This window comes from Sardina pilchardus, chromosome 10 (genome assembly GCF_963854185.1).
Source record: "Sardina pilchardus chromosome 10, fSarPil1.1, whole genome shotgun sequence".
Taxonomy (NCBI): Eukaryota; Metazoa; Chordata; class Actinopteri; order Clupeiformes; family Clupeidae; genus Sardina; species Sardina pilchardus.
The window spans coordinates 2609307-2636920 of NC_085003.1; the positions used below are offsets into that span (position 1 = coordinate 2609307).

The 27614-nt window shown below is 45.7% G+C and overlaps 1 protein-coding gene across 3 annotated transcripts in view; it reads right to left on the reverse strand.

The window, feature by feature from the left end:
- Nucleotides 1–637: 637 nt before the first annotated feature.
- Nucleotides 638–27614, reverse strand: part of kif21a (kinesin family member 21A) — a 33898-nt gene continuing 6921 nt past the window's right edge. Inside the window, exons 2-34 of one of the 3 annotated variants that reach the window (XM_062546988.1) lie at nucleotides 23975–24197; nucleotides 22058–22240; nucleotides 21014–21163; nucleotides 20734–20865; nucleotides 20181–20351; nucleotides 19044–19159; nucleotides 18516–18711; nucleotides 17542–17731; nucleotides 16829–16892; nucleotides 16407–16613; nucleotides 14878–14965; nucleotides 14684–14804; nucleotides 14371–14559; nucleotides 14050–14249; nucleotides 13447–13554; nucleotides 12498–12566; nucleotides 12266–12402; nucleotides 11955–12099; nucleotides 11239–11433; nucleotides 10952–11053; nucleotides 10599–10764; nucleotides 9713–9733; nucleotides 8917–8974; nucleotides 7684–7738; nucleotides 7141–7343; nucleotides 6343–6468; nucleotides 4375–4511; nucleotides 4015–4189; nucleotides 3487–3651; nucleotides 3276–3393; nucleotides 3021–3191; nucleotides 2384–2583; nucleotides 638–2151 (exon numbers count right to left, since the gene is read on the reverse strand). In XM_062546988.1, coding sequence (XP_062402972.1) covers nucleotides 2061–2151; nucleotides 2384–2583; nucleotides 3021–3191; nucleotides 3276–3393; nucleotides 3487–3651; nucleotides 4015–4189; nucleotides 4375–4511; nucleotides 6343–6468; nucleotides 7141–7343; nucleotides 7684–7738; nucleotides 8917–8974; nucleotides 9713–9733; nucleotides 10599–10764; nucleotides 10952–11053; nucleotides 11239–11433; nucleotides 11955–12099; nucleotides 12266–12402; nucleotides 12498–12566; nucleotides 13447–13554; nucleotides 14050–14249; nucleotides 14371–14559; nucleotides 14684–14804; nucleotides 14878–14965; nucleotides 16407–16613; nucleotides 16829–16892; nucleotides 17542–17731; nucleotides 18516–18711; nucleotides 19044–19159; nucleotides 20181–20351; nucleotides 20734–20865; nucleotides 21014–21163; nucleotides 22058–22240; nucleotides 23975–24197 — 4672 coding nt within the window. In that variant the 3' untranslated portion in view covers nucleotides 638–2060. The remainder of the gene's footprint in view (nucleotides 2152–2383; nucleotides 2584–3020; nucleotides 3192–3275; nucleotides 3394–3486; nucleotides 3652–4014; nucleotides 4190–4374; nucleotides 4512–6342; nucleotides 6469–7140; nucleotides 7344–7683; nucleotides 7739–8916; nucleotides 8975–9712; nucleotides 9734–10598; nucleotides 10765–10951; nucleotides 11054–11238; nucleotides 11434–11954; nucleotides 12100–12265; nucleotides 12403–12497; nucleotides 12567–13446; nucleotides 13555–14049; nucleotides 14250–14370; nucleotides 14560–14683; nucleotides 14805–14877; nucleotides 14966–16406; nucleotides 16614–16828; nucleotides 16893–17541; nucleotides 17732–18515; nucleotides 18712–19043; nucleotides 19160–20180; nucleotides 20352–20733; nucleotides 20866–21013; nucleotides 21164–22057; nucleotides 22241–23974; nucleotides 24198–27614) is intronic. The other 2 variants (XM_062546989.1, XM_062546990.1) reach the window with 2 other exon arrangements.

Below are 27614 nucleotides of genomic sequence, written 5' to 3' on the forward strand. Positions count from 1 at the left end.
ATGTTTCAACATAATTGTTTCACTAGGTGGCGCTATACCATAAATAGAGAGGTTTATTGGTAATTTGGTAATCTGTGGCACAAAGGTTGGTGAGTTATTCCACAAAAACTGCTTTCAGTTTACCCATGTTCAGGGAGTTCAGTGTGGGGGAAGAAGCCTAGTGGGGCTACATGCTCACTGCATTTCCTGTTCCAGGAATTGTCGACCAGACACAAATAAATTCATGAACTATTATATGCACTCCAGTCCTGTCCCAGACTGCTGGGACAATTAGCGAGCCCCAAAGTGTATTCTATTAAAAGCAGAGGCTTGAGACAGACTGACATCAACTCATTAGCCTCTGCTAGTGCTGATGCCACACACTATTACTTTTTCATTCCAGGAGTCACTGGTTCTTTGGCTAGTCCTAGAAAAAAACTTCATCATTAGGATCATTATTCACTCTGCAGCATTACTCCCTTCATTTATTGCCTGTGTCTATTCACACATCACCCACTATACTGACCTTTTCCATTTGAATCAATTACGAACACCTTGAATCAAGGTCACAGTGTATTCAAGTGATGTCACTGGTATATTTTCAGAATTGTAAGCAAAATGCAAATGCAAACCACAAGGAGAGGAAGAGTCCAAAAACTGGCTTTGACAGATGTCATTTAATTCAAGTACCAACATTGTTAGATTTCAGCTGTGTTGTCTGCCAACTAAAACAGAAAAATCAGGATTCAGGAACACATAAATACATACATGAAATACAATCTGAACACTAACTAGGATTGCTCTATGCAGGATAGAGAGCAAACCAATTGTGAATACAGAGATTATAGTGCTCTACTGTGCAGTCAATGACAGTAATCTCCCAGACCTGGTTGCCCAATGTCTACATTCTAGATAATTCCAATAGACTGAAAATTGTTTAAGACCTATGGTTAGTACAGGCAGATACAGAATAAGTCAGTCATATTTGAACAGTTTAGGTTCACAGGTTCAAAGTTCCAGTACTCATCTGAAGATAAACAAAGCCAGTGACGATGTCAGCTAGTGCACACAACAGTTTACATGAACCAGGTTTATGCGAAGGCTGGTCTACATTATTAGGCTTACAGGCACAGGAATGCTCCTCTCTCCTTACAGTCAAACATGTACAGTACAGGATGCCTTTATGTTCGGCTGGCCAACTTGCCTTCTAAAGGGAGCCCTCTAAGGTCACAGGTTAGAGTTAGACTTTAGCAGCAGAAACATCAATTCACATGAGAGGGAGAACGTCTGCCAATACGTAATGACGACTTCAAATGACACGGAGAAGCACAGAGTGAGAGTGAGAGTGAGATGACTTATTAGAAAGACGTGCAGTGAGGAGGAGAACTAGAAGCTAAGTGACACTACACAGAAAAGAGACTTCCAGTTGATTGTGGTAGTGTGCTACTCTACAGCATTATCTTAATCATGGCATGGTTGACAAGAGCTTTGGCAAGCATCTGTAGGTACCCACAACACAAGATCACAGAGGCACATTTGAAGGGGATGGTGAATCCAGCCCATTCCCACAAAGCTATTTTTGAATCGCTTGCAAATTGCCTCCATGCTGAAATATCCGTGCCTCCCCCGTGTGTCCTGAGGGTGGGACAGCTCGGGACAGCTGCGGGCCTCCAGCTCCCATCTTCAAACAGCCATTCCCAATAGTTCCAGGGGAATCCCAAGGGGGCCTGCCATGATGAGCGTCGGCTGCAACACAAATACGGCCATGGTGCGACAGAGCGGCTTGGTTTTGGAAGTGCTACAGAAATGAGCTACAGAACCAAGTAGCCCTGTGAGGATTAAACAGGCCCGCGGGGGCACACAGAGGAAAGCCCATCCTAATGAAATGTGCACTGTAGACTCCTATAGGTGTGAAGAGATCAGGGCACAGCATGGAGTCAGCTCCATGGACACAACTAAGAGGAGGTCTGATACACGAAGGGTAAAGGATGTCCAGAAACTGCTGCTGCTGCAGGGGTCAAAGTGCAAATTGCCGCTGGCCTCTGTCCATCCACAGCGGCGGAGAGGAGGCTGCAATGGACCTAGCTGGCCCCAGCCTCATCTGTGTTGTCTACCCCATCTGACGGGGAGTCCAGAGACCCTCGTGCACGCCAGATTTTTACAGTCCGATCACTGCCAAAACACAAGGCCATGACGTTAATGCAGATTCCTAATGGTACCGGTAATACTAATAATCCTGAAACACAATAATATTGCTGCTCACTGTTCAGCACAACCAAAGAGAGGCATGGACGCAATGAAGTTGATGTGATCTGGAATGTGAGGCGCTTGTGTCTGGTGTGTGTGTGTGCGTGTGTGTGTGTGTGTGTGTCTGGTGTGTGCGTGTGTGTGTGGTGCTACTCACTCGGAGGCGGTGAAGAGAAGGCTGCTGTTGGTGGAGATGCCGTTGATGGGGCTCTCGTGGCCCTTGAGCTCCCCCAGCGGAGCCAGGCTGTCCGAGTGCCACAGCTTCAGCACGCCGCCCCGACAGCCACTCAGCAGCGCCGGGGAGCCGGGCACCACGCCAAGAGCGCACACCCAGTCGCGGTGGGCATTGGGCACTTGCTGTAGCCATGGCACACAACACCAACACATACAGTCAGGCACTAACACAGAATGACCATATCCACATCAACACACATGCTCCTGATCAGTGCTCACTTCGCCAGTCTAATGTAGACCATGCAAATGATGTGGAAAGTCTGTTGAAAAGCAGATTATATACACACACAAGCATGTGTGTACCACACTACTCGTTCTGTCAGAAGAAGAGGACATTTGGATAGGATAAACATATACATATACACACTTGCTCCTTATCAGTGCTAACTTTGGCAGTCTAATGGAGACAATGCAAATTATGTGGTGGAAAGTCTGTTGAAAACTAGATAATATACACACAAGCATGTGTATAGCACACTGCTCGTTCAGTCTGAAGAGGGGACATTTGGATAGGAGTGCAATTAGTCATCTGTCCATACTACTGTAGGCGTTCCTCTCACCTGCTGTAGATCCTTCCGGGACAGATCCCACTTCTTAATGCCGTTGTCCCTGGAGCCGCTAAAGAGACAGTCCCCTTGGACTACCAAGGACTCAATGCCATCGTAGTGAGGAGGCTCAAAGTTGTGTGTGGGGCTTAGACCTCCCTGGGAGCCCTCGGCCACATCAAACATCTGGAGAACAGCAAACACTCAGTGAAATGCAGCTCAAGTGATCGGCTATAGCAATCAGCACAGACAGACCCACACCACACCCACCTTGATGTAATGATCCTTCGAGCCTGTGAACACCAGGTCCTGCGCATTACTAGTCTGGTCCACCGTCAGACACATGACTGGACCCAAGTGACCAGTAAGCTTTCCTGTAGACACAAACCTGTGGAGCACAGCGAGAGTTTAGAAGATCGAGAAGGAGATGAGGAATAAGAGAGAGAGAGAGAGTGGAGTGAGCCAGCGGCGCCGTGATCACCTCCTCAGGTCCCACATGCGCACAGAGTTGCCGGCGGCGGCGTACAGCACGGAGCCCGTGGGGTTCAGCGCGATCTGGTTGATCTGGTTCTCTCCAGCAGGAATGGACACGGCTCGGTTTGTGTTGGCAGCAGACACATCACTTGTGCTCGCCTGACCAGAGGACCTGTGAAAGACAAACACACACACACACACACACACAGCCGTAAGCCCATCAAATAGCTTCAACATCAACAAACTCGTTATAAATGCATTAGGTTATTTGACTCCTTGAGTCTTGCTGAGGATGGCCCCTGCATAGTTTTTCTGAGGGACAATGGAAAACAAACAACTGCAAAATAATTCTAGCAGAGTAAACATTGTTTGGGTCTGAGAGGGATGAAAAAAGGATGATATCACCCTGATTGCACTGATGGCCTAAACATAGTATGGTAATGACACACTGACATTCAGTTGAGTAGCTAAAACAGCACCACAGACCACACAGGAGCCAGAGGCTGTTCAGAGTCCCCTGAGGCGGCCCACTCACGTCAGAGTGCGTATGCACTTGGCGGCGTCCCGGATGTCCCACACCTTGATGTAGGAGGTGGAGACGGTGAAGACCAGGCTGGAGCTGTAGCGCACCGACACCACGTTGTTGGGGTGGCCGCCCAGAGACATGATCTCCTGTCCAGTCACCAGGTTCCACACCTTACACGTCCGATCTGCCACAGCACCAGAAACACTCAGACATTTGGCCAAATCAATGCAGTGCTCTTGTTTTAAAATATACGTTTTTTACATCACACCTACAGGATTTACGTGTATGAGTCACATTCTGGTTGATGTCAATACTGAGAGACGACGACAGGAAGGAGTGTGGCGGACAGACGGACAGACGGAGACTGACCTTTGGAGCCGGTGAACAGAAGGTCGTCGGTGGAGTCCACACACAGGACGGCCTTGCTGTGTCCCTCGGCCACGTGCACACACTGCAGCGTGTCCGAGCGGCTGCTCCTGGGCACGGGCACCGGGCTGATTATACCTCTGGACAACACACACACACACACACACACACACACACACACACACACACACACACACACACACACACACACACACACACACACACACACACACACACACACACACACACACACACACACACACACACACACACACACACACACACACACACACACACACACACACACACACACACACACACACACACGACCATGAGACAGGAACTCCAACAGGAACCCTTTGACTTTTCTTTCAATGTCTTCTGAATCCTTTGTGCTCTACTGCAACTTCATTTCTTTAAAAAGTTCAAAGTGCTGCAGAAATGTATGACAGGATAGCATAAGCATAACTGAATAAGAATAACGCGCATAATACACCCACAAATGCATGCATAAATGCATAAAACCTTATACATCCATTCTTCCACATGCAGCTACATAAAATAAGAAATAAGAAATGAAAGCGTGGATGAGTTGAGCAATCCATCCCCAATCTGAACACATCCAGTCAGCAGTCATGGGACCATACCAGCAACGTTACCATGACCAACAAGAGCAGCCTTACTCGCTCAGGTAAAGGCACAGGGCTTGATGGGTGACACCTTAGAAAATCAATATAGATATGCTGCACCTTATCTCAAGTGCATCCGCAACACATTTACAAACTCAACACGCACGCACGCACGCACGCACGCACGCACGCACGCACGCACGCACGCACGCACGCACGCACGCACTTCTTTTATCTCATTTGACGCATTTCCATCACACTGCTCTCAGATGCAAAATGGATGAACACAACCATCCTCCAGCAATTTACAAAAAGCACTTCTCGATGTTTGTAATAACTTTCACATATATTTGCTAAACCAGAGCCATATCTACTGTAGATTTGTCATTTACTGAGCCAAGTAATTGTTCATACCATCTAATTGTATTTGCTGAGCCTGTCAGCCTGCAAACACTGCTCTCTTTTCCTGTGTAGCCTCTGTGTTGTGAGCTGGACTTAAAATGGATGATTTGTGCCCATCTTCAAATCAGATTTGACTGTCACTGACCTTTCTAGCTTCAAATTTGAGCTTCATTAACGGTTCAAAAACTTTGACACAGTTGAATTGATCTCCAACATTTTCCACTGATGTCTTATTAGATCAGCAGTCTCATAGAGACATGTCCTCCACCCTCCAAAAAATGGATCTCCCCCACATCCTCTAGGGGTTGACTGTGGGTGCCATTTGGATGAGTTGTATTCAATCTCTGATAATTAGGACTGAAAAGGAAATTGCTTTAATTATCTGCAGTATATATATATATATATATATAACAGAATTGATATTTCATGTGGTACTTTTAAGGATAAAGGTTCAGTTGAACTCTGTGTGATCTCCATTCAAAGAAAGTTCTGCTGTACAAATGAGTCTATGTAAATGTGGGCTTTGACCCTCTGGGTCCTCCATAGCCGTATTTGTTCCCTCATCTCAAGAATATGTGACATTCATTCAGGACAGGACTTGTCGGCTGGTTATTTAACATGGCAGAGTTTGTTGATTGATTTGGTAAGACAGCATGCTTCCCCAAAAGGGGCAAATCATGAGGGGACCACTCTGGATGAAGGCCCTGTGTACACTGACCTTACTGCGGAGTCATCTTACATATTAGAGAAATAAGACAGATTTTACATACTTTTGTAATTAATGTATTAGGTAAATGTATTTAAACCTAACAGAGCAGAGCAACTGGACGATGAATCAGCATTAATTCAGTATGAACAGGGCGTCTGTAAACCTTACATGACCGCTGCTACAGACTTGTAGTGCAGAGGTTGTGCCAGCTTGGTGGTCACTGGTGCTTACTGTTTGATCTCCTTGCTTTTTACCCTGTCAGTCAGGGCTTGTCCCTTGTCAAAAGTCTTCCGGCGGGTGAGTGGGGAAGGTTCTGGAATTCGTTTCTCTGGCCCTGATGGTGGTCTCGAGCCAGACCTGACATGTTTTAAGTTCCACAAGTGATGATGAGACACCGACAAACAGAAAAATAATGCAAATATGAAGGGAACATAATGAAAAATAACATAATGCAACATAACATAAAATAACATCAAAACACACAAAATGGAACCAATAAAAACAGACACACCAAACACACACACATACGGTTACCTGATACTGGGTCAAAGCACACTGTAGAGGTCTTTTGCATAAAATACTTTATTTGCCGCTATACACTGACTACTTTGTGTTACTATTAGTGAGAAGGTTTCAGGATATGTTAAATGATAGCAAACCAGATACAGCAGACCAGCTAGGTCAGGAAAGATAAGCGGTGGGCAATTCTATGTAAAGCGTCTGAGAGAATTAGGCAGATAGCAAGTGTGAGAATGATTAATCATCATTCCGAGACACAACACACACCAGCCGTCTGAAAAGTATGGTAGATGATACTGTAGCGAATAGGGAGAAATGCACCTCTTGGCCTACAACATGCTCATCAGCAGGAAGAGGGCTTTGGGGCTTTGTCATCTTTACTGCTGGAGGGGATCGAGTGGGGAGGGAGGCTTGAGAATTGCAGAAATGTCATGCAAATGTCAAACAACAAGCAGCAATGTGGTCGTGCAGGAAGCGACGGCATCTGCAGCAGCAGCAGCCCTGACTTACATGCTACCCAGCTTAGAGGAGAAGCCTGAGGCAGGAGCCAGTAAGTCCCTGTCCCTGACGGATGAGCCGACCGAGTCCGCGTCTCCACCAGTGTCCAGGGCCTCAGCCAGGGGGTGGGAGAAGTCCCCAGTTGGGGTGTCGGGGGTGGTGTCGCCGGTGTTGGCATACAGGAGCTCCATCTGTGTGGTGGTTCTTCTGCGAGCCTGAGAGAGCCAAACAAACTTAAGCTCCCTCCCTCGCAGTCAAGTACAAGTCAGAAAAGACGATGCCTTATGGCACCAGGGCAGCTGTTGACTCGAGTCAAAATTCTCACAACTAACATCTACATTTTAAAAGTTTCAGTTTTAGTTTAGGATGGATTTGTACTTGGCTTAGACTATACAGTATGATCTAGTTTTAGCACTCTGAGATTCCCTGTGAATGTAATGTGTGTTACAAATCAAATTATGAATTATTATTATCATTAATATTATTATTAATATTATCATCATCATCATCATCATCATCATCTCTGCAACATGAAGAGTACATGCAGAATGGCACCTTGCTCCTGGATTTGGTCTCTCCACAGAGTTTCAGAAGGTCGGAGGTCAGTGTGCTGGGGGGAGAACATCTGTTATCAAAGATTACTCCTGGCCAAAACCCACACGCTTCACATTTGTCAAAGCTGTGATAGGCCTTGTGATTCTCATTGACCATATGTGCATAAAACGTTTAGAATACACATAGAGGCATCAATTTTGATCAAGGCTGTACGCCGAAACGGCGGTCATTAATAAATACATAAAGAGATCAGAGAGTGTGCGGCTACTCTGTTTTAAATACACACGCATACATACATAGATAGATGAATAATGTGGAGGACTGCTGAACTGAACATATGACGAGTTCAGATGCAAAACCCTCCGAATCCATCTGACTACTTTTCTTTTAAATTAACTTTTATTTTTTATCAGGCTCCTATAGGTTTTTGCCTACAAAATCACTCAGAGAGATATTTAGTGGGGTCTGAAGCTAAATTATTCGATTAACGTATACTGTGTGTGGTGAGCATTCACTCAACATCATTATCTCATTTTTGACAGAGGTATTTGGATCTGAACTCTTCTCATATATATGAAGAGTTCAGATGCAAAAGCCTCTAAATCCACTTTTTGTCAAAAATGAGATAATGATGGTGAGTGAATGCTCTGGACATATAGTGTAAGTTACTTCAATAATTTAGCTTCAAACCTCACTAAATACCATTCTCTTCCTAGTCTGAAATATTGATTTGTAGGCGAAACCCTATAGGAGCCTGATACAAAATGCTCATTTAAAAGAAAAGTGGTCAGACGGATTTAGAGGCTTTTGCATCTGAACCCTTCATATGCACATATATGTATAGAAACTAAATCCAATCACAAACTGCAATTGGAATGGATTAATTCAGATTGCATTTGCATGATTCTTTGCATTTAAATACATTGAAATGAAATTGGCATGTCCATGTACCAGTTCTTCATAGTGTTTTCATTCGCTTTCCATAATTAAAGATAGAAGAAAAGATAGCTACGACAGTTCCATGCCATGTGCACACTCAACATAATAGCTGCTGCAATATTGCTACTGGACATTAAGGAAGAACATGTCTTAGTTCAAATGCTACATGCTTGCAATCTTTGATTGAAGGGTTTAAAACGCTTCAAAAAGTGCTTTAACAAGCTTTTCAACTGGTTTTGTCAGTCTTCCAAAGTGGAGAGGAAAAGAGAGGCGGAGAATGAGAGGGATTCTTACCTTCCATCTGCTGCTGGACTCTGAGCTGATTCATCACTGCTGCTGTCGTCTCCATTCTCTGCAGCAGGACCAGGAGCAAAAGAAAGAGTCAATTTTCAACTCTTTTTTTTTACCCAACCTCATCTGCAGGATGCACTTACAGTACACTCCTAGATTTAATCATTTCCTGGAAAGAACATTCTCTCCACCTCCGCCCTGTGATAGGTCAGGTGGCTCACAGTCCAGTCTGTTATTAGATGATGAGGAAAGCAGATGGGCGGGTCAGCAGGGGGCCATGCTGGTGAGATGCCAGCTCTGCAGGGCCATGCTAGCGTCTCCCTGCGCTCACTACCACACCTACCATCAGACATGGACAGAGAGGAGTGGACAGGACACTGACGTCTGACTTCACAGTAAGCAGGGTATGAGGTGGGGCAGGTTTGGCTGAGGTGGGGTGGGGGGATTACAAAGCAATTACAGTTCGCATTAGGAGGAGAAACATTAGTAGACTGGACATAAAGCAGGTCAGCTAGGGAAACCAATGGTGAACTGTGAAAAGCTTCCTGGGTCCTTCTGCTGTAATGACTTGCTAGCATGTTGCTAAATGGGAGCTTGCTGTAGCATGGGGCTGGGGTCAGGTGGACATTTTAATGGAGGCACAGGGGTAGCGGACAGATGGACACCGAACAGCGCGACACCGAACAGCGCGACACCTCATGCACCGGCTCATGTTGTTACAGTCGTGGGTTAGTCTTAGGAGAAAGGGTCCATGCACTCAGACGACGTCTAACAGAGAAATGTGGCATCTGCTACTTACCCAGTGGCATGTTACCTAGCTCTGTTTCAATTCACGTAAACAGGAGTGGGGAAACAGAAAAAAGGCAACACACAAATCAAAACACATTCCCCCAAGTCAAACACAAATCAACCGAAATCTCCAAAGGAGAAGAAATAGTGCGGCTGCCACTTTTCAACAGAGTGTCCTCACAAAGCTGAATAGATGCTGCTGAAACTTGACACTTCATTAACAAATCACAGGAGGCTGTCCAAAGAATAGACTGGAATGACTAGAATGTTCTATACACTGTGATTATTCCATCCGCTACCTGACATACTGTACAAACCTGAATCACAGATAAGCTGACTTTCACTTGAAATTCCATTGCAATAAGCGAACTGACTTCTTGCGGATTGATAGGATTTGAACCAAAAGCACAAGACCCGTTGCCATTAACAGCGGTAATTATATAGATTTAACAGTCCTCCGAACGTTGGGAAGGCCCATTTCATATGAATGGAACTTTCTGCAGCACTCTGAAGAGCGGTGTAATAAAACTGAATAGCTTGCATCCTTATGTTTAATATTTCAGGTCAGCCTGGTTTCAGTCCAGCATCTATGCAGGCACAAACACAGTAACCAAACATAGTAGAGGAGCACAAGACAGCAGGCCTGTCCATGCACTGGCACAGCAGCCCTGCCCTGACTCTGGATCAGTCTCTCAGCAGCAAGCCTGAAACCCTGCAGAACTTAAATGGAACCCATATGAAGACTTGGGGATAGTCACTAATTATAGAGAATGAGGTATTTTTTTTCTTAATAGAGGCTTTCTCTAGAGAGATGATCAGATGCGAAGTCAGGGTTTTTGATTAGCTGATAGCCTTGTAGCGGACACAGACGGCGGTGAGGGGAGGGGATGCTCTACCTTGCAGCGCATTTCCCAGCAGAGCATCCAGCTCAGGGTTGAACTCGGCCTTCTCCTTCAGCATATGGAAGAGCAGCTGGTTCTGAGTGGCGCTGTTGATCTCGATCTGCTTCATACGACCCTCCATCACCTTGATCTGAGACTCCTTCTGAGCTGCCTGCAGGCCCTGCAGTGAACACGCACACACACACTTCCCATATCACACGAGCATTTTGTACAGACTAGTGAGCTTGGAACAGCAAATACAAATGGTAGAAACACAACATGCCCTCTGCCTTTGAGTGTGAGATCCAGCACTTGCATCTCTAGACTTGCAGTATACCAAGGTGCAACAATGCAGTCTGTCTCTGTACCTTATTGATAGCCATGGTCATAAAATGATCCAACAGGAAGCGTGATTCTGACAAGGTGCAAGAGCTGATCACGGCTGAGATGTCCACAGTGTCTCCTTCCTCCTACAACACACAGGTTGGGACACAGAGGAACAGGTCACATAACACGGATCAGACGTACAGTATCTCCAACTCAATCATGTCTAAATCAGTTATCACAGGTGATGTAGAAGTCAAAGCTGCTATGTTTCTGTCATGGCTTCATCTCTCTTTCATGACGGAGTGGTGTGTTCTCCACCCTGCCCCACCTTGGCCTCCTCCATCTGCATGATGTTGGCCTGGCAGTCGGCGATGCTGTCGTTGATGTAGTCGATGTTGGCCACCACAGACTCCAGCTCCTCGCTCAGGGTCTGGACGGCCTTCTCAGACTCCGCCCCCTCCGAGGACAGCCTGTCCCTCTTCCTGCCCAGCTTCTCCCGACGCCTAGTCAGCTCCTCCCGTTGCTGTGGGTTACAAGAACAGCGTTTGTGTGTTGAAGGCAGCACAGCTGTCTAAACACGAACTTAAAGAATGAAACTGAGACACACAAATAGTCAAAGTAACAGTGACATAACGTCTGAGAGTCATTTCTATTGGTTAAGTATGTCTCTTCACTGTTGACTAGTGCCCACTATTGTTGGCGGTTCATGTTTGTGTTACTGTGTTATGGGTTATAAGTGACCAGGTCACCTTCAGCAGGCGGTTCATGTGTGTGTTACTGTGTTATGGGTTATGAGTGACCAGGTCACCTTCAGCAGGCGGTTCATGTGTGTGTTACTGTGTTATGGGTTATGAGTGACCAGGTCACCTTCAGCAGGCGGTTCATGTGTGTGTTACTGTGTTATGGGTTATGAGTGACCAGGTCACCTTCAGCAGGCGGTTCATGTGTGTGTTACTGTGTTATGGGTTATGAGTGACCAGGTCACCTTCAGCAGGCGGTTCATGTGTGTGTTACTGTGTTATGGGTTATGAGTGACCAGGTCACCTTCAGCAGGCGGTTCATGTCGGCCTCCATGTTGGAGATGGTCATGCGCTGCATGATGACGTCGGAGATGCGGCGCTCCAGGGTCTGCCACTTCCCACGGGCCACTCGGGAGTAGTACATGCCTGCTGTCCTGCGCCGGTACAGCCTGGACACAGAGCCACAGGGAGCGGTCAGGGAACACCTCTACAGCCATCATGCACAGGCACATGGACACACATGTGTAGGCACATGTACATGTCTCTTACACTCTCTATCTCACTCTCTCACTCTCTCTCTCTCACACACACACACACACACACACACTAACCCACCTGGTTCCATTCAGGCCAGAGCCTGTGTGAGAGCGCCCTGCTGTGCCGTAGCGAGAGTCCTGCAGAGAGTCCTGGGGGTTGACCTTACGGGTGATCTTTCCTGAAACCGGCCTCATCTGCCGCCTCAGAACAGTTACCTACACAACACACACACACACACACTTAACTGATGCAACTTAATAAATAAACACATAAGTTTGGATGTTAAATGCCAAGAGAACGGTCTAAAAACCTCCTCAGTCTTTCTGCGCAGAATCAGCTCCTGCTGTCTCTTCTGGGCTTCCAGAAGCTTCAGCTGGTGCTGTGGAGGACAGAGAATGTTTTCAACTCCTTGAGTCAAAGCGTCTCTGCTATTCCCAAGGTGCTCATTTTTTTAAACAAAGGTCAGAGTTTTAAGCACTTCAATTTGCCGGTTAAGATTGCTTGAATGTCATGCTGAATAACCGAGCTTAACTGGTTTCAAATATATTAATATTCAATGAAAGTTAACAGGTGAGGGAAGCTGCCTGCTTGATAACCCCAGTGAAATACTCGTAAAGGCTGCTTTGTTGGTGGTTTTGGTTTTGTTGTTTTGGTTCTTTGGTTGGGCATTCAGGCTAATGGTAGTGCATGTCATGTGGCACCATGAAGGAGGGCCGTTACGTACCCGGTGGTTACAACATGCGGCACATTTGCAGCTGCCGCCAGCCAACTGTGCATTGCTGCTGTATCCGGCGTCATGTTGTGTACAGTTGAACAGGCTCGCTTGTGTGGGAAACGCCCCGTCTATAGCACAAGGCAATCAACACCCCTCTCTCTGTATATCTGAATATACTGAACAACAGAGGTGGAAAAGTCCAGCTTCAGAAAGTAAAAATCCAACCATGTATTGGTTAACACAGGTGATATCACCAATTAGCTGCTCTACTGTACCTAGCTGTAGAGTTGTTCTAATTAGAATCAGCTGGTTTAAATGAATGGTTGGCACAGATAGTGGTAAGACTTTAACTTTCTAAAGCTGGACTTTTCCACCTCTGCTGAATAAACTAACTAACTCACTAACTAACAAACATATCTGAACTGAAATATCCCACTCTTCCAAAGGCACTAGATATTCTACTCAGGGCAGATGATCCCATGAACCCTGCTGTGCCTCTGTGTCCTAGTGCCTCCCTGTGTGTGCCTGCTGTTGTGGGCCCCACCTCCTGCTTCCTCTGGTCCTTCTTGAGCGTGGCGATCTCCCGGTTCCTGCGGGACTCCGTCATGCGGTTCTTCTCCTGCTGCTCCTTCATCTGCCTCATCAGTCGCACCTGTCACAAACGTTGACACGGCAACCGTCAACAGCCATAGCAGGAGGCAGCAACAGCCACATCCGTTAATTAGAAGAGCTGTCTGCATGGCAGCCCATCGCATCAGGAACATCAGCCAGTAGAATATGGGAACAGGTTTAAGAGATAAGAGACAACAAGAGACAACAGAGGTGCATTCGAATTTGCAAACACAGGCGAACGTTTACGAACGTTTGTGAACAGTCTTCTGCTAGCCTTGAGTTTTCAGTGAACGTTTGCAAACAATCGCTAACAGTTTGAGGAGGTAGTGCTCCGCGAGCATAGAGTTGGACATGAGTTTGGTGAAGGTAACAATGCAATTACAGTCAGAATGGAATGTTAACACCAAATCATTCAAATTGAACTGTTCAAAGAAAACATGTTCACTACCAATGTTCGCCACTGTTTGCCAAATGTACCTGAGCTGGGCCTCAGTGCTGAAGGAGAATGATGATGATGATGATGTGAGCCCCTTACCTTGGTCTTCTTCATCTCCACCACCTCCGACTGAAGCTTCTTGAGCTGCCTCTCGTACTGCGACTGGTTCCTCAGCAGCCTGGCGTGCTCCTTCTGGGCCGACTGCAGCTTCTGCAGCTCCTTGTGCATGACGCTCAGCTTCTTCTCGTACTCGCTCTTGATCTTGCGAGCTTTCCCCTCCGTGTTGGTCTCCACAGAGCCTGTGGCAAACACAAGCATATTCACACTGCACACACCTTCTGCAACCAAGAGAACTCCGACATTATGCCCTCACATAGAGTCTAAATGGCCACAGGTGACCAGGTGACCACTGGCGCGTACCCATGTTATGCAGGACGCGGTCCCTCTCCAGCTCGGTGTCGCGGATCTTGCTCTGCAGCATCATGAGCTTCTGCTCGTACTGCTGCTTGAGCGTGTGGAGCCTCCGCTGGCTGTTCTCCAGCTCGTCGATCAGCTTCTGCTTGATGGCGATCTCACAGGTGATGTTGGCCAGGTCCGCCTGGAAGTTCTCTGGTGCACACGGGACACAGAAGACACAATGTTGCCAGCTCCTCTCCACGCCAAGATAAAAGAAAACTGTTCTTGTATGAAACAGATAGTTGTATTTGAGAAACTATGTCTGTCAGGAAGCTACCTTTCTCATCCAACTCAGATGAGTCCGAGTCATCTGAGCTCTCTTCAGCGTCCATCTCGTCATCTTCATCATCTTCCTCCTCATCCTCACCCTCCTCATGGTCACTGCCCTCCTGTTGCTCCTGGTAAAGCACATAATAATCAAGCAAAGATCTCCACAGTCACACAGTGAAGACTACCAGGGTAGAGACCTACCATTTCAGCATCCTCATTGGCTGGCTCGGACTGCTCTTTCTCGACTCCCTTTTCTTGCTCATTGTCTGGAGTTTCTTCTTTAACATTGCTGAGAGACACAAGAAGGCATGTTAGACCATGTCAAGTGTTAAGACACTGACCAAAGGCAGAGCTGAAATAATAGCTTTACTTCTCAGTGGCAGTGAAAATGCAAAACATTTACAAAATGAGCTGTACTGAAAAGTAGAGAGGAAACATGAGGAACATGCAAGAGGAAAACAAAACTCTGTAAGCCTAAAACCAGCTGTAAAAGGTATGCATTTCACAAACGCTAAATAAGATCTCAGAGAATCATGAAGTGAACATGTTTCAACAATAAATTATTATCAAATCAAATCAAAAATGAATTACAACAAAGGAAAAAAGTGTACTATTTGTAGCAACTGAAAACGTAAACAAATAAGTTTGGAGAGGAAAATAGGTAGTTACCAGACCACAGAAACAATAGTGAAAAATAGCACTTTTGAATGTTACGTGTGAGTTTCACACACAAATGATGTCTGTCCAAACAGACACATGAGCGGTCAGTAAATCACTCAGAGTGGACGGTGATGAGCTAAACGGGTAAAATGACAGTGTTGGACTTGAAGAGTGTTAGTAGGCTCTTCTCCAGGTGTGGCAACTACCTGTTAAAACAAAGAGGGTTTAGAGGGTCAGAATGGAGAGGGGTGGACCCACTGAGCGTGGAAGGACGAGCGAGGGGGGGGGGGCGACAAACGACAAACCTGTCATCCTCCATCTCCTCCTCCTCCTCCCTCCTTTCCTCCAGCAGCTGCTGAAGCCTTCACTCAGAGGTGAACAAGTGTCAGGGGTCAGGGGGAGGGGAGACATGTTAGGGCCGGAGGACACGGAGGGCCAGACACACACAAACACATAAACAGACGTGGAGAGAGAGAGAGAGAGAGAGAGAGAGAGGGGTAAAGAAAGACAGAGAAAGAGAGAGAGGGAGAGAGATAAAGAGATGAGTGATGACGAAGAGGCCAGAGAGCAGCGCTAAAAACCAAGTGAGCATTTGCTGATAACAAAAGAATGTTACCACTAGCAACCACTGATACACAAACAATGACGCCCAAATATGCATACTGTACATCTGTGTAGACAAAAACACCATGATGCACTAACATTAGAGCCTGATTCAAAACCTACAGTATCTAGTATCTAGTAAACCTTCAGTATCTCCTCTACTTCCAAATAGTAATATACTACGTACAGTACAGACAGTTTGAGCAAGAACACACTGTATGGCTATTGATGTTGCCCTCCTATCAATCATCCTATTGTTTCTTACACTGAATGGCAGCCATGCCTTTTCTCTTTACTCCATGTCTAAGAAACACAATGCACAGGTCAGGACGGTTGGAGAGAATAGTGTAAAGAGTGTGATCCTGTGATTACAAGATAAATCATTGATGACACATCAGTATCTTGGTCTCTTGTGTGTTCATTTACTAGTATTGAACACACAACATATCATTATGTGTCGTCATTACCTCTTCTTTTTCTTCTTCTCCTTCTTCCTCAGCTTCTCCAGGTCTTTCTTGGCCAGCTCGATGATGTCCGAGGTCTCCTTGTCTGGACCTGGCCCTAGGAGTGCCGAGGAGAAGGTTCCGGGTCCTCCATAGAACGAGTGGTGAGAGGCACGAGAGAGGTTCTTCCTCAAGTTCTCATTTACTGCTTCACTCTCCAGCAGTTTTGCCCTGCAAGTTACAGAGACACATGCATATAAATACTGAACCACACACACACACACACACACACACACACACACACACACACACACACACACACACACACACACACACACACACACACACACACACACACACACACACACACACACACACACACACACACACACACACACACACACACACACACACACACACACACACACTATAGAATACATAATTACCTGAGGTCTTCTATTTCTTTAATGTAGTTCTGAATCATATTACCGATTTCCTCACTCCCTTCACCTACAATGTTGAATAGGATAGAGAAAAAAACCCAATATTTTGTGTGAATATAAATGGTATGATTTCATTAATAACCAATGCATGTTATGTCATACGTCATTACATCATTTCATCCAGATCATTTGGTCCATTCCTTATGTAAATTCACATGAATATCACTTCAGATATGTTAACCACTGATTACCATGCAGACCCAAATAGGGGCCCCTGGCTTATGAAACAGATAAGCAGTCAAAGCCTGTGCTGAGGATGATGATGGTGATGAACATTTAACAATGCATTGAGAAAGCATTTGCCTCTGAATTGCCTCTGATATTTATCTTATTTATTTACAATACATTATTCATTCACAAAGAAAATTGATGTCCTTAAAGGTTGAATATTTCCTCATTTTTTCATGTAAGGCATTAAGATCAATTTCCAAAAGAAGATTTTATATCTAACTTTAAGCATGTGTTCCAATACTTTTGGAGGGCACTGTATAAATAAAGGAACAGTGATGCTAGGTAAGAGCCCTATATGTTTCATGACAAAGCAAGAGTACGGCACTGGGATACACTGCCCTTATGAAACTGTAACCAAGAAGAACTGATCACTGAAGTCAATACTGTGGGATTGGCTGTGGGTTCCTGTACCCCTCTGCCCGTACCGAGGTTGGCCAGGGCCTGTTTGGCCTGTTCGCTCAGGAGCTGGGTCAGGCGTGCCCTCTGGGCATCAATGGTCTCCTGCATGGCCTTCACCCGCACGCGCAGGTTGGCGTTCTCCGTCTGCAGCATGGAGTTCTCGTGGAACATGTCGCTGATGCTCTCCATGCCGTCCTCCCCCACCATGCGCTTCCCCTGTGACGGCACAAGCAGCAGGACTCAGTCAGCTCCAACAGAGGCACACGCATTCCCAAGTCCCAACCAACCAAGAGAGCAGCGAGTAAACACTGTGCAGGACTTCTTAAATAGGCCTGACCCAGATGTTCTGGCTAGACATCTTATTTATAGCAGTCTGTGTGGCTAGCTTGGTACTTGGCCATCACCACACAGTGGACTGAAAGAGCCTTCCAGCTCCAGTAGACTAGTCTGATCTGATCTCCTTTGTAATCCAGTTGGTACTAAAGGGAACGTGTCCATCAGTTCTCTAATGAACAGCACAGTCCGCAGAGGAGCGGACACTCATCCAGCCTCTCCTGTCCATCACTGTGCTGGGGTCAGTGCCTGAGGCGTGGAAACTCCCTGCACATCCCAGACAGAACTGTAATTAGCTTTGGACTAGAAAAAACCTGCCAGCCATGGGATCCAGAGACGCCAGCAGTTCTATTTTTTAAGGATGCCTGAATCGTAACTAAACCTTAAGTACCTCTAACATCACTTTGGTATGAAAACCAAAATTAACTGATGCCCAAAATCTACCCCTCAGTCTTCCTTTTATGTATCTCCCTTGATTCCCAGTTCAATGTCTATTCTGATGAATTATTCAGTTTCTAATATTCAAATTAATTACCAATCTACATAATCTCAAACAGTTTACAGAGCTCAAGACCTGAACCCCCTAGAGCGAGTGTGAGATCTTGGAGCTCTTGATAGGTTTGTGATGTGTCCACTCTGGACTGGAGCGTCCAGCTCTGCAGCTTACCGTCCGGTACTCCATGAGCTCTATCTGTAGTCTGGCGATCTCCGTGCGCAGGGCGCTGATCTGCTGGCTGGCCTTGTCCTGGTTCACCATCACCTTGTTCTTGATGTTCCGTGCCCGGTTGGCGTACTTGAGCGTGTTCAGCGTCTCCATGAAGTCGCGATCAGACGGGCTGATGCAGGCGATCATCACTGTTTGGCTGAGACACCACCACAACAACAAGAGTCACAGGCAGCAGGCTCATGTGGACATATTGGACAGACATAAGCAGGGCTGCAGTGGAGACTAAACGCAAGTAAATACAGTTTATCCACCTCTGAAATGTCAGAAATAGAGTTTATCTACAGTACCTCTCAAGAGTTTAGTCACTTATTGCAGCTTTTAACATTAAAAATCACTCTGTATTATCCACATTCACAAGATGTACACTCATCAACATTCTAAGAAGCATTTAATACCAGTGGTATTGTTATAAACATTAGACAATAACCTCCTCCATCATCAAACTGTATGCTGCAGCTGCACACACACCTGTTTCCCCCCAGGGAGTCCTGCAGGAGCCGGGTGAGTTTGGAGTCCCTGTAAGGCACATGGGATGTTCTTTTGCTTCGGTCTCCCAAAGCACTGATGACATTTCCTAACGCCAACTGCATCAAGAAGAGAGGATTATTCAACAACATATCAAGACACTGGGCGTCATATTTACTTTCAACAGCCAGATAAATGCAGTGTCACTTCCGGCCACTAGATGGCTATCACGTCAACATGAAGGTTTGAGGCTGGAGACGTGGAATTAGCCCTTTTCACGTGATGTCAGACGAAGCATTGCTGGGTGTCCTCCGGCATGTCCAGCCGCCCAATACTACAGAAGAAGAAGAAGAAGTATTCATGGGTTTCATCAGGTCCCTTTCCACAGGTGTATACAATCAAGCACCTTGATAATCAATGCAGACTGCAAGGTGCTTGATTGTATACACCTGTGGAAAGGGACCTGATGAAACCATGGAGGTATTATAAGAACTGGAGAAAGTGAACAAGTCCCGCCCCCATTCATTTCAATGGGAATGCTAGGCTAGTGAAATGTGCCAAAATTGAACGATTTTTTCAGGCTTCAACATGGCGTTTCAAGGGGCTTGTTTCCGGTGCCGTTTTACTTAGCCAATTAAGTGCCAGGTTACCGATTGACGTAAGGTACAGAAGGAGAGCTCGTGCCCACACTAAGCTCGTGCATGAGCTGAGAGTGGAACAGCCACCAATCAGCATGAGTAAAACGCAGGTAAAACGGCACCGGACATGATGTATTTCTGGAAAATGGCGACGAGGAAGTGCTTTGCTAATCCGCGAAGCTAATCAGTCAAATCCTGACCCCCTGGATGAAACCCATGAATACTTCTTCTTTTTCTTCTGTAGTATTGGGCGGCTGGACATGCCGGAGGACACCCAGCAACGCTTCGTCTGACATCACCGTGAAAAGGGCTAATTCTTTCATAATCATAAAAAGCTTCTTGCCAGTGTGAGGAGTGCACAAGTGCAACAAAACAGAACAATCTGTCAACAGATCAGATACTGGCTGAAAAACTCAGTCATTTCCATCAGTTCAACATAAGCTCACAACACGGACAAGTCAGACAGCAGCAGACCAAAGGCCAGAGTGGGCAGCAGTCTCACCAGGCCACAGTTGATGGAGATGCCCTCTTTGGCTCGGTCCCCCGTAGCTCCAGTCCGCTTCAGACGCTCTGAACCGGCCAAATCCACAAAATGAAACTTGGCCGTGAGGGTCTCAAACTCATCCATCTCAGATGAGTCATTTGCCAGACGATTGTCAGTCTCGTCTCCTTGCTTCAATCCAAAGACAGAAAAAGTGTATTGCCACCTCAATTCCTGACGGATTGACAATATAATACAGTACCCATATGCCTAGCACTGTATATTACCTACTGTAGTGTGCCTTGTGGTTGTTGTACATCTAATATTAGCTCACAATACCAGCACAATGTTTTTTTTTTACAGATGTTGAACCACAGAGCAAATATATAGTACTGTGGAAAAATCATCACTATGCCGTTAACCGTTAACCACTTTTTTATTTATCATGTTTGAAGAATAAGACATTAAGATTTCTATTAAAGAAACATAAAATTGAATATGTTGCACTTGGAAAATAAACTTTCATCTGTTGTGACTGGCTTATACCAATCCGGGATATTGAGCTGGGACCTACATTGTCCATGGTGCAGACGCGCACTTGGCACAGGTGGATGGTGAAGATGGCATGGGAGCGGGAGCTCTGCACGTTCATCTGGGTACTGGCTGTGGTGCGAGACAGGGCCCCCAGCTTCAGACACTGCAGCATCTGAAACACACACATACACACACAGGCAGAGAAAGACAGAGAGAGAGAGGGAGAGAGAGAGAGATATGATATGTGAAGACAAGAAATATGAATGCGTCTTTCAGATGCACATTACATTAAGATCAGCCACATTTGGCTTTCCTCTTACCTCAGCCTCTGACGCCACCGTGCGTGTGGTCACCCCGACCGTGTAGATGCCTCCATTGGCGTCCTCGTGGATCTTTATGTGAGATTTCTGCTTCCGCGCCTCTATATCACGTGTGGAGTCAAAGAGGTCCAGAACCTCCTCATTATAGAGCTACACACACACACACACACACACACACACACACACACACACACACACACACACACACACACACACACACACACACACACACACACACACACACACACACACACACACACACACACACACACACACACACAATAAACACAAACAAGCCACACACGCACACACACATAGAGAAGTATAGAATACATAATTATATTTTGTCCACATTTACAGAAAAGATACAATCCTACGTGTTTACCCATGAAACTCCGACAATTATAGTTTTATAAGAAACCTAGATGCCCCTGAAGAGATGTCAAAAATAGAACAATATTAGGAGGAGGCTCTGAGAGAATGATGGAGATTGGAAGTACAGTATCTGATTAATTAGCTCCCCACTACTCCAACACCCACCCCAGGCCAAGTGCTCCGTGCCCTGTGAAACAGCTGAGGAAAGCACTAGTCAGAGGTTAATTTAAGAACGAGGGAGAGGGGGGAGGAGGGGAGTTGCACGATAAATAACACCCATCCTCAATAAACTGGGACAGAAATAGAGCAGTGAACCCAAGAGACCTGCCGTGGAACTCAGGACTCAAGACCTTACAGTGTGTGGCCAGTGGACAGTGCTGGGCAGGACTGAAGACCTTACAGTGTGTGGGCAGTGGACAGTACTGTGCAGGACTGAAGACCGTACAGTGTGTGGGCAGTGGACAGTACTCACACAGCTCACAGGCGCCCAGTGCCAGGGTCAGCTTGGCATGATACGCCAATAAACAAGAGAAATAACCTGAAAGCCCTCTTTGGTCAAATCAGCTTTTGAGCATTAGGGTCAAACCAAGAGCAGGCTGAGCTCACAGGCTAATGTAGACAACAGTTGACATGCATGTCCTGCACTGCACAGTGAAACAAAGCGTGTACCTCCAAGAACTGGGCATTGATTTTGAATTCGGGTACGGGGCGTCCCTGTTCGATAGCCGTCTGCTTCCGCTGCTCGATGCCCTTGAAGAGGTGCGTGACTGCCCGCGGGATGATGCCCATCTCCTCCTCCATGATGTTGACATCGAAGCCCGTGCCCATGGTGTACGTCTTCCCTGAGCCCGTCTGTGTGATAAGGGGACGAGGAGAACACTAATCAACACATGCTGGATCTCATTTCCACAGGCCTCCCTCCTGGGGGCATATGCCAACACTCAGAGTGCAATACATGTGCTGTACTGGTGGAAAAAGAATCATTGTTTGTTCAATATCTCACCGCAAATTACTCATTGGCATGAAAAGGGGAACACGCCAACTATTGGCTAAAAGAGCTAAAAGAGATCATACAGTATCAAATGGGGTTATTGCACACACAGATAAAAGAAGGGAAGGAATCCTCTTATCTTTGTCTGGGGTGGATGACAAATAAGCTTATTTCCAAAAAAGTTGGCTTGTTCTTTTAATCTAACAGTATTATGAGATATCTAGTTACAGTAAGCAGATTCAAACATAATGATGAGGCCATAGCTGTCCCCCCTTGATAAACTGACTGTGAGCAGAACAAGTTAAGGTGACCATGGCGCAGACACAGCAGTGAGAGTGAGAGTGATGGTGTTCCAGAGGTGGCACTCATGGCCTGGACGCTGAGGTCACTGTAGAGCATGCGGGCACAAAGCTGGATTAGCACACGGAACAGGACAGGGCTGAGAGGGAGAGGCGGTCGGCCGGGCGGCAGGCAGGGCAGGCGGGCGGGTGTGGGGCTGGTGGGATGGGTTCAAAGTGGCAGGGGAAAGCAGGGCAGCTCCAGGGATGTAGGTCATCACTGTTTTCTACTGCGTGGGGGAGGGAGGGCTAGCATATGAAATATACATGGATACCACACAAGTGTGCGCTTAATGCCTCCTGCAAGTTGCCCTGGCTGCGGCTCCGCCCACCATGCCACTGTAATTAAATACCCTCTGAATGAGCCCACAGACAAGAGACCCGTTGGCATGGTAACGTCGGCGAGGGGGAAAGGAAGGAAGGGAGCTGGAGCCAAACTTGTCATCCTCTGTGAGAGGATCTTTAAAGAGAGACAGAGTAAGCCAGACAGACAGACAGAGAGAGCGAGGGAGTGAGAGTGAGAGAGAGAGGGAGGGACAAAGAGAGAGAGAGAGGCAGGGAGGAAGGGAGGACCCATGAAAAGCTGAGAGGCAGCATGCTTGGAGGAGAGTAATCAGCAGGATTTGACAGGGAAATAGAGGGAGCGGCTCATCTCTGTAAACACACGGGATTATAGACGGACACTGTGGAGTCAGCTGGAAGAGACAGGCGCTTGTCCCACTGTATTATGGCCCATCACAGAAACCCCCTCAACACGTCTTGATTGGTGCTGTCCCGCATTAGCTTAGTGAGTGAGTGGAGGGAAAAAGGGGGAACACGACTTTTGGAGAGGAAGTGTCAAAATGACACATTGTGAATGAGTTCAGGGACTACACGATTTCATGTTAATTTTGTGTGGCAACAAAAACAACAGAAACAAGTAAACAAACAAAAAAGGTACACCTTTTTGCAGATACACATTTTGTCTGGTTATTTGAGATACCTAAACTCTGTTTTTCACCCAGCCAGCCACACAATTGCCATGTTGAAATTGACACAAAATGTGTTGTCCCTGAACACACTCAATGATGTGTCATTTTAACACACCCCTTTTTGCAGCGAAGAAGAATTCCAAAAACTGCTGTACAAAGGTCAATACTCGGAATATGAATGTCCATGTGAACATACAGTACTCAATGCGGTGTTAGTTATAATAAATTCAAATTGAGACAAGGCACAGAATGACTTGTGTTGCTCTGAGCCCTCCTGCTTCCTCACCTGTCCATAAGCAAATATGGTTGCATTGTAGCCCTCAAAGCAGCCCTCAATCAGCTTCTCTGTACAGTTGGCATAGATGGCGTCCTGCTGGGAGTCCATGTCGAATACATAGTCGTATGTAAAGGCCTTGTCCTTCCCCAGCATGACCTGGGGCTCAGCAGGGGTCACAAACGTGCAGATGTGACATCCCTCGATCTTCTCTCGGGCCAGCTGTGGACGAATCCTAACAGAAAAAGAGAAACAGAAAAATTGAGACCATATCGATTGCAAAAATTGTGTGTTTAGAGACAGCTACTTAAGTGTGGATGGCGTCAGACTGAAGGAATTTATTCATTTTAGACTGAGCATCTGATAAGAGACCAAACTACTTTGAAATAATTATCTGTGGCCATCTACTGTGTGCAACTATGAGTGCTTGAGCCTTGATTCACAAGTTAAATTCAGCTCTCTCAAACAAGAGTCATGTGGCTTCCTTATTCATTATTTCTGCTGGATCCACAAGATGTACTGTTCAAAGCATATTGTCTGTGCTATTTGAGTGTACAGCCACAAATCTGGCCAAATCTAAAAGCAAACATCTTGGAGAAGCTCGCTCTGTGTTCTGAAAAGAGAACCCAACTTATAATGGGACACTAGCCGTGGCTGAGAGGGGCACCTGACTGTGGCCTCTATCGGCCTCTCTCAGGCAGCATAACAGCAGCTTTGTGGAGCCCTGGGCACAGAGGACAATATGCGCCGCCAGAACAACACTGGCTCCATTGTGTCTGTGGGTGACACTGGACCTGGGCACTGGCACAGTTTTGCACTGGACCGAGAAGAGAGGGAGGGAGAGGGAGAGATAAAAACTTGGAGAAAGAGAGGAATGAGGGGACATCAGAAGACCGGCAGAGGACAGGCTCCATGTGTCCTTCTGCGCTTGCACTAAAAGATACAAAGGTCAGACTCAGGTATGTTCTCTACAGGAAGAACAAGTGCCAGTCCTCCAATGACATCTGAAAGGGTACAGCAAAATCAGCTATTCTGGCAGCTTTGGTTCTAATCTCCAAACCAGACTAAACTGTGGTCAACTGACTAGTAAACTGACAAACTGTCTGCTAAATGGACACGTGTGACTTTGACAGAGAATAAGAACCTAAGTGTTTCATGCAAAGAGTGATGCTGGATCTGTTAGAAGCTTAAACTGTCTATCTGTGCACACAAATCTTAAACCCTTAAAAGGCCAGCCATAACAGTGCATTTGAGGCTTAAGATCTTTACTCGTTTTGGGTTATGATCCACTCAGGTGCATTGGCCATACAGAAGGAACCAAGCATGAGCCAAGCAACTGAATCCTTTATACATTATGGGAAACAGATGGAACAAAAGCACTCCATTAGGGCATGGCTTCTTTTTATCTCCATATTTTAGCCTGTTTCCTCTCCAACTGTCTGTGTAATCCTGCTCTGCCTATATCCCCTCTCCCACCGAGTTCCAGAGCTCATCCCCAAATCCTGATTATCCCTCCTCTTTCTCCAGTATCTGGGGAATTTGCTCTCCATCTCTCCTGAGGAACAGGCTGGGGCCTGCGAGGTGGAACCTGAGATCTTAGCACCCAAACCAACACCGTACAGTGACGGAGTAGGACAGAGCAGCAGAGCTAGCAGTTGTCATTTGGCAAGACCTACAAGTGCTAGTCATACAGTACCCTCCAGAATTATTGGCACCCTTGTAAAAGTTGACTAAAAATAGGTTAAAAATAATCTTTAGGTTTAGGTCTTTATTGTACTCCCACAATGAAAACCATGAGGAAAAATACACCCTGCAAGGCAAGCAAATTTATTCTGAGAAAAAGGACAATCTCATAAAGAAACAATGGTTGGCACAATGGTTGGCATCCCTGAAGCATATTAAGCACAACATTTAACAGGAGCATTTTCCTATGTAAATGCGACTTTTTAAAGTAAATCAGAGTGTCTGTGAACTTTCAGAAGTCGTTCATGATGTTCTTTTTCACTATGGTATAAAATGAAGTCACTCAGAGGCTAAATCCTCTGGTCATTTTTCAACATGGGAGAGACAAGAGAATACACTAAATTGAAATAAAAAGAAAGTGTGTTGACAATTGTAAGTAAGAGAATGTCTATGGAAACTAGGTATTTTGTTGAAAATGCCTATATTTCCAGTTAAAATGATGATTAAAAGGTTATAATCATCTGGAAATGTGGCAAACATGCTTGGACAAAGACCCATGGCTATTTTGCCCCCACGTCCAGTATGGAGGATGGTATGAAAAATACCAAAAGAACCACTGTTGGAGAGTTACAGACAAAGCTATCATCTTGGGGTCACCAAGTCCCCCCAAAAAATCTTCAAAAGTGACCTCACTGCTAATAGATTATTTAGAGTTACTGAATGGTACCATGACATGTCTGTGAGTGTGGTCTATTGTCAGATGAAAAGAAAATTGTGCTCTTTTGCTAAAAACACTTAAGGTGTTTTTGGCGTACATAGCTATACTAAAAAGAATCCCATGCCTAATCAGAATTATGGTGGAGGGGCTGTGTTATTGTGGGGCTGTTTTAATTCCCCAAGGCCTTAAGGAACCTAATTAAGGTGCATGGTATCATGAACACCAAGAAAAACCTGAACATTTTCAAAGGAAACCAAAGAATCTCTGCCAAGGCCCTAAAAGTTGGTCATGATTGGATCATTCATCAGGTCAATGAACCAAAACAAATGTCCAGATCGAAACAAATATGGTTTACTGAACACAAAATCAAGCTTCAGACATTGGCATTGCAGTCCCCTGATCTCAATTCCATAGAAAAACAGTGGGATGAGTCAAAGAGGAGAATGCACAAGTGTGGACCTAGCAATCTGGACGATCTGGGGAGGTTTTGTAAAGATGAATGGTCTTAAATCCCCTACTTTGTATTCTCAATCTTTATGGGGTGTCAGAGAAGAATATTACAAGCTGTTTTATTAACAAAGGGAGGTTTAAGAAGGTATTACAAGTAGGGGTGACAATAATTGTGAGTGACGTGTTTTTATTAAGAATATTTATTTCTTTATGAGATTTTCCTTTTTCTCAGAATAAATTTGCTTCCCTTGCAGGGTGTATTTTTCCTCATTGTTTTCATTATGGGAGTACAATAAATCACCTAAGATTATTTTTTATACCTATTTTTAGTCAACTTTTACCAAGGGTGCCAATAATTCTGGAGGGTACTGTAAATAACTCATATCTTACATACTCTAATTTTTTTGTTTACAGAGGCATTAGCCAGCTAGTTAACAGCCAAAAAACAAACTCATGCTATGAACACTGTTCTCTGGGTTTCTAACCCAGATTATAAACCAACATAGTGAATAATCTGGGCAGTTAGTGGGAAACAACAGGTGTGTCCATTTCTTTTTCATAACATGAGAATTAATTTGAGGATGTACAGTAGCTACTCGCCAATACAGAACTCAATCACCTGTATAACCAAGCTGTAAAGTTGACAGCTGGCAGCAATACAGCTGTCTTTATGGAAGCAGAAAGTCTCCTGGTTGGAGTAATAGGGTGTGAGTGGAAGTGAGTATGTTTGCACCTTACGTTTAACTGAAGAGCAAGCTATTTGTATCTCAACCAATCATAAGCCTTAGTTAACAGTTTGCA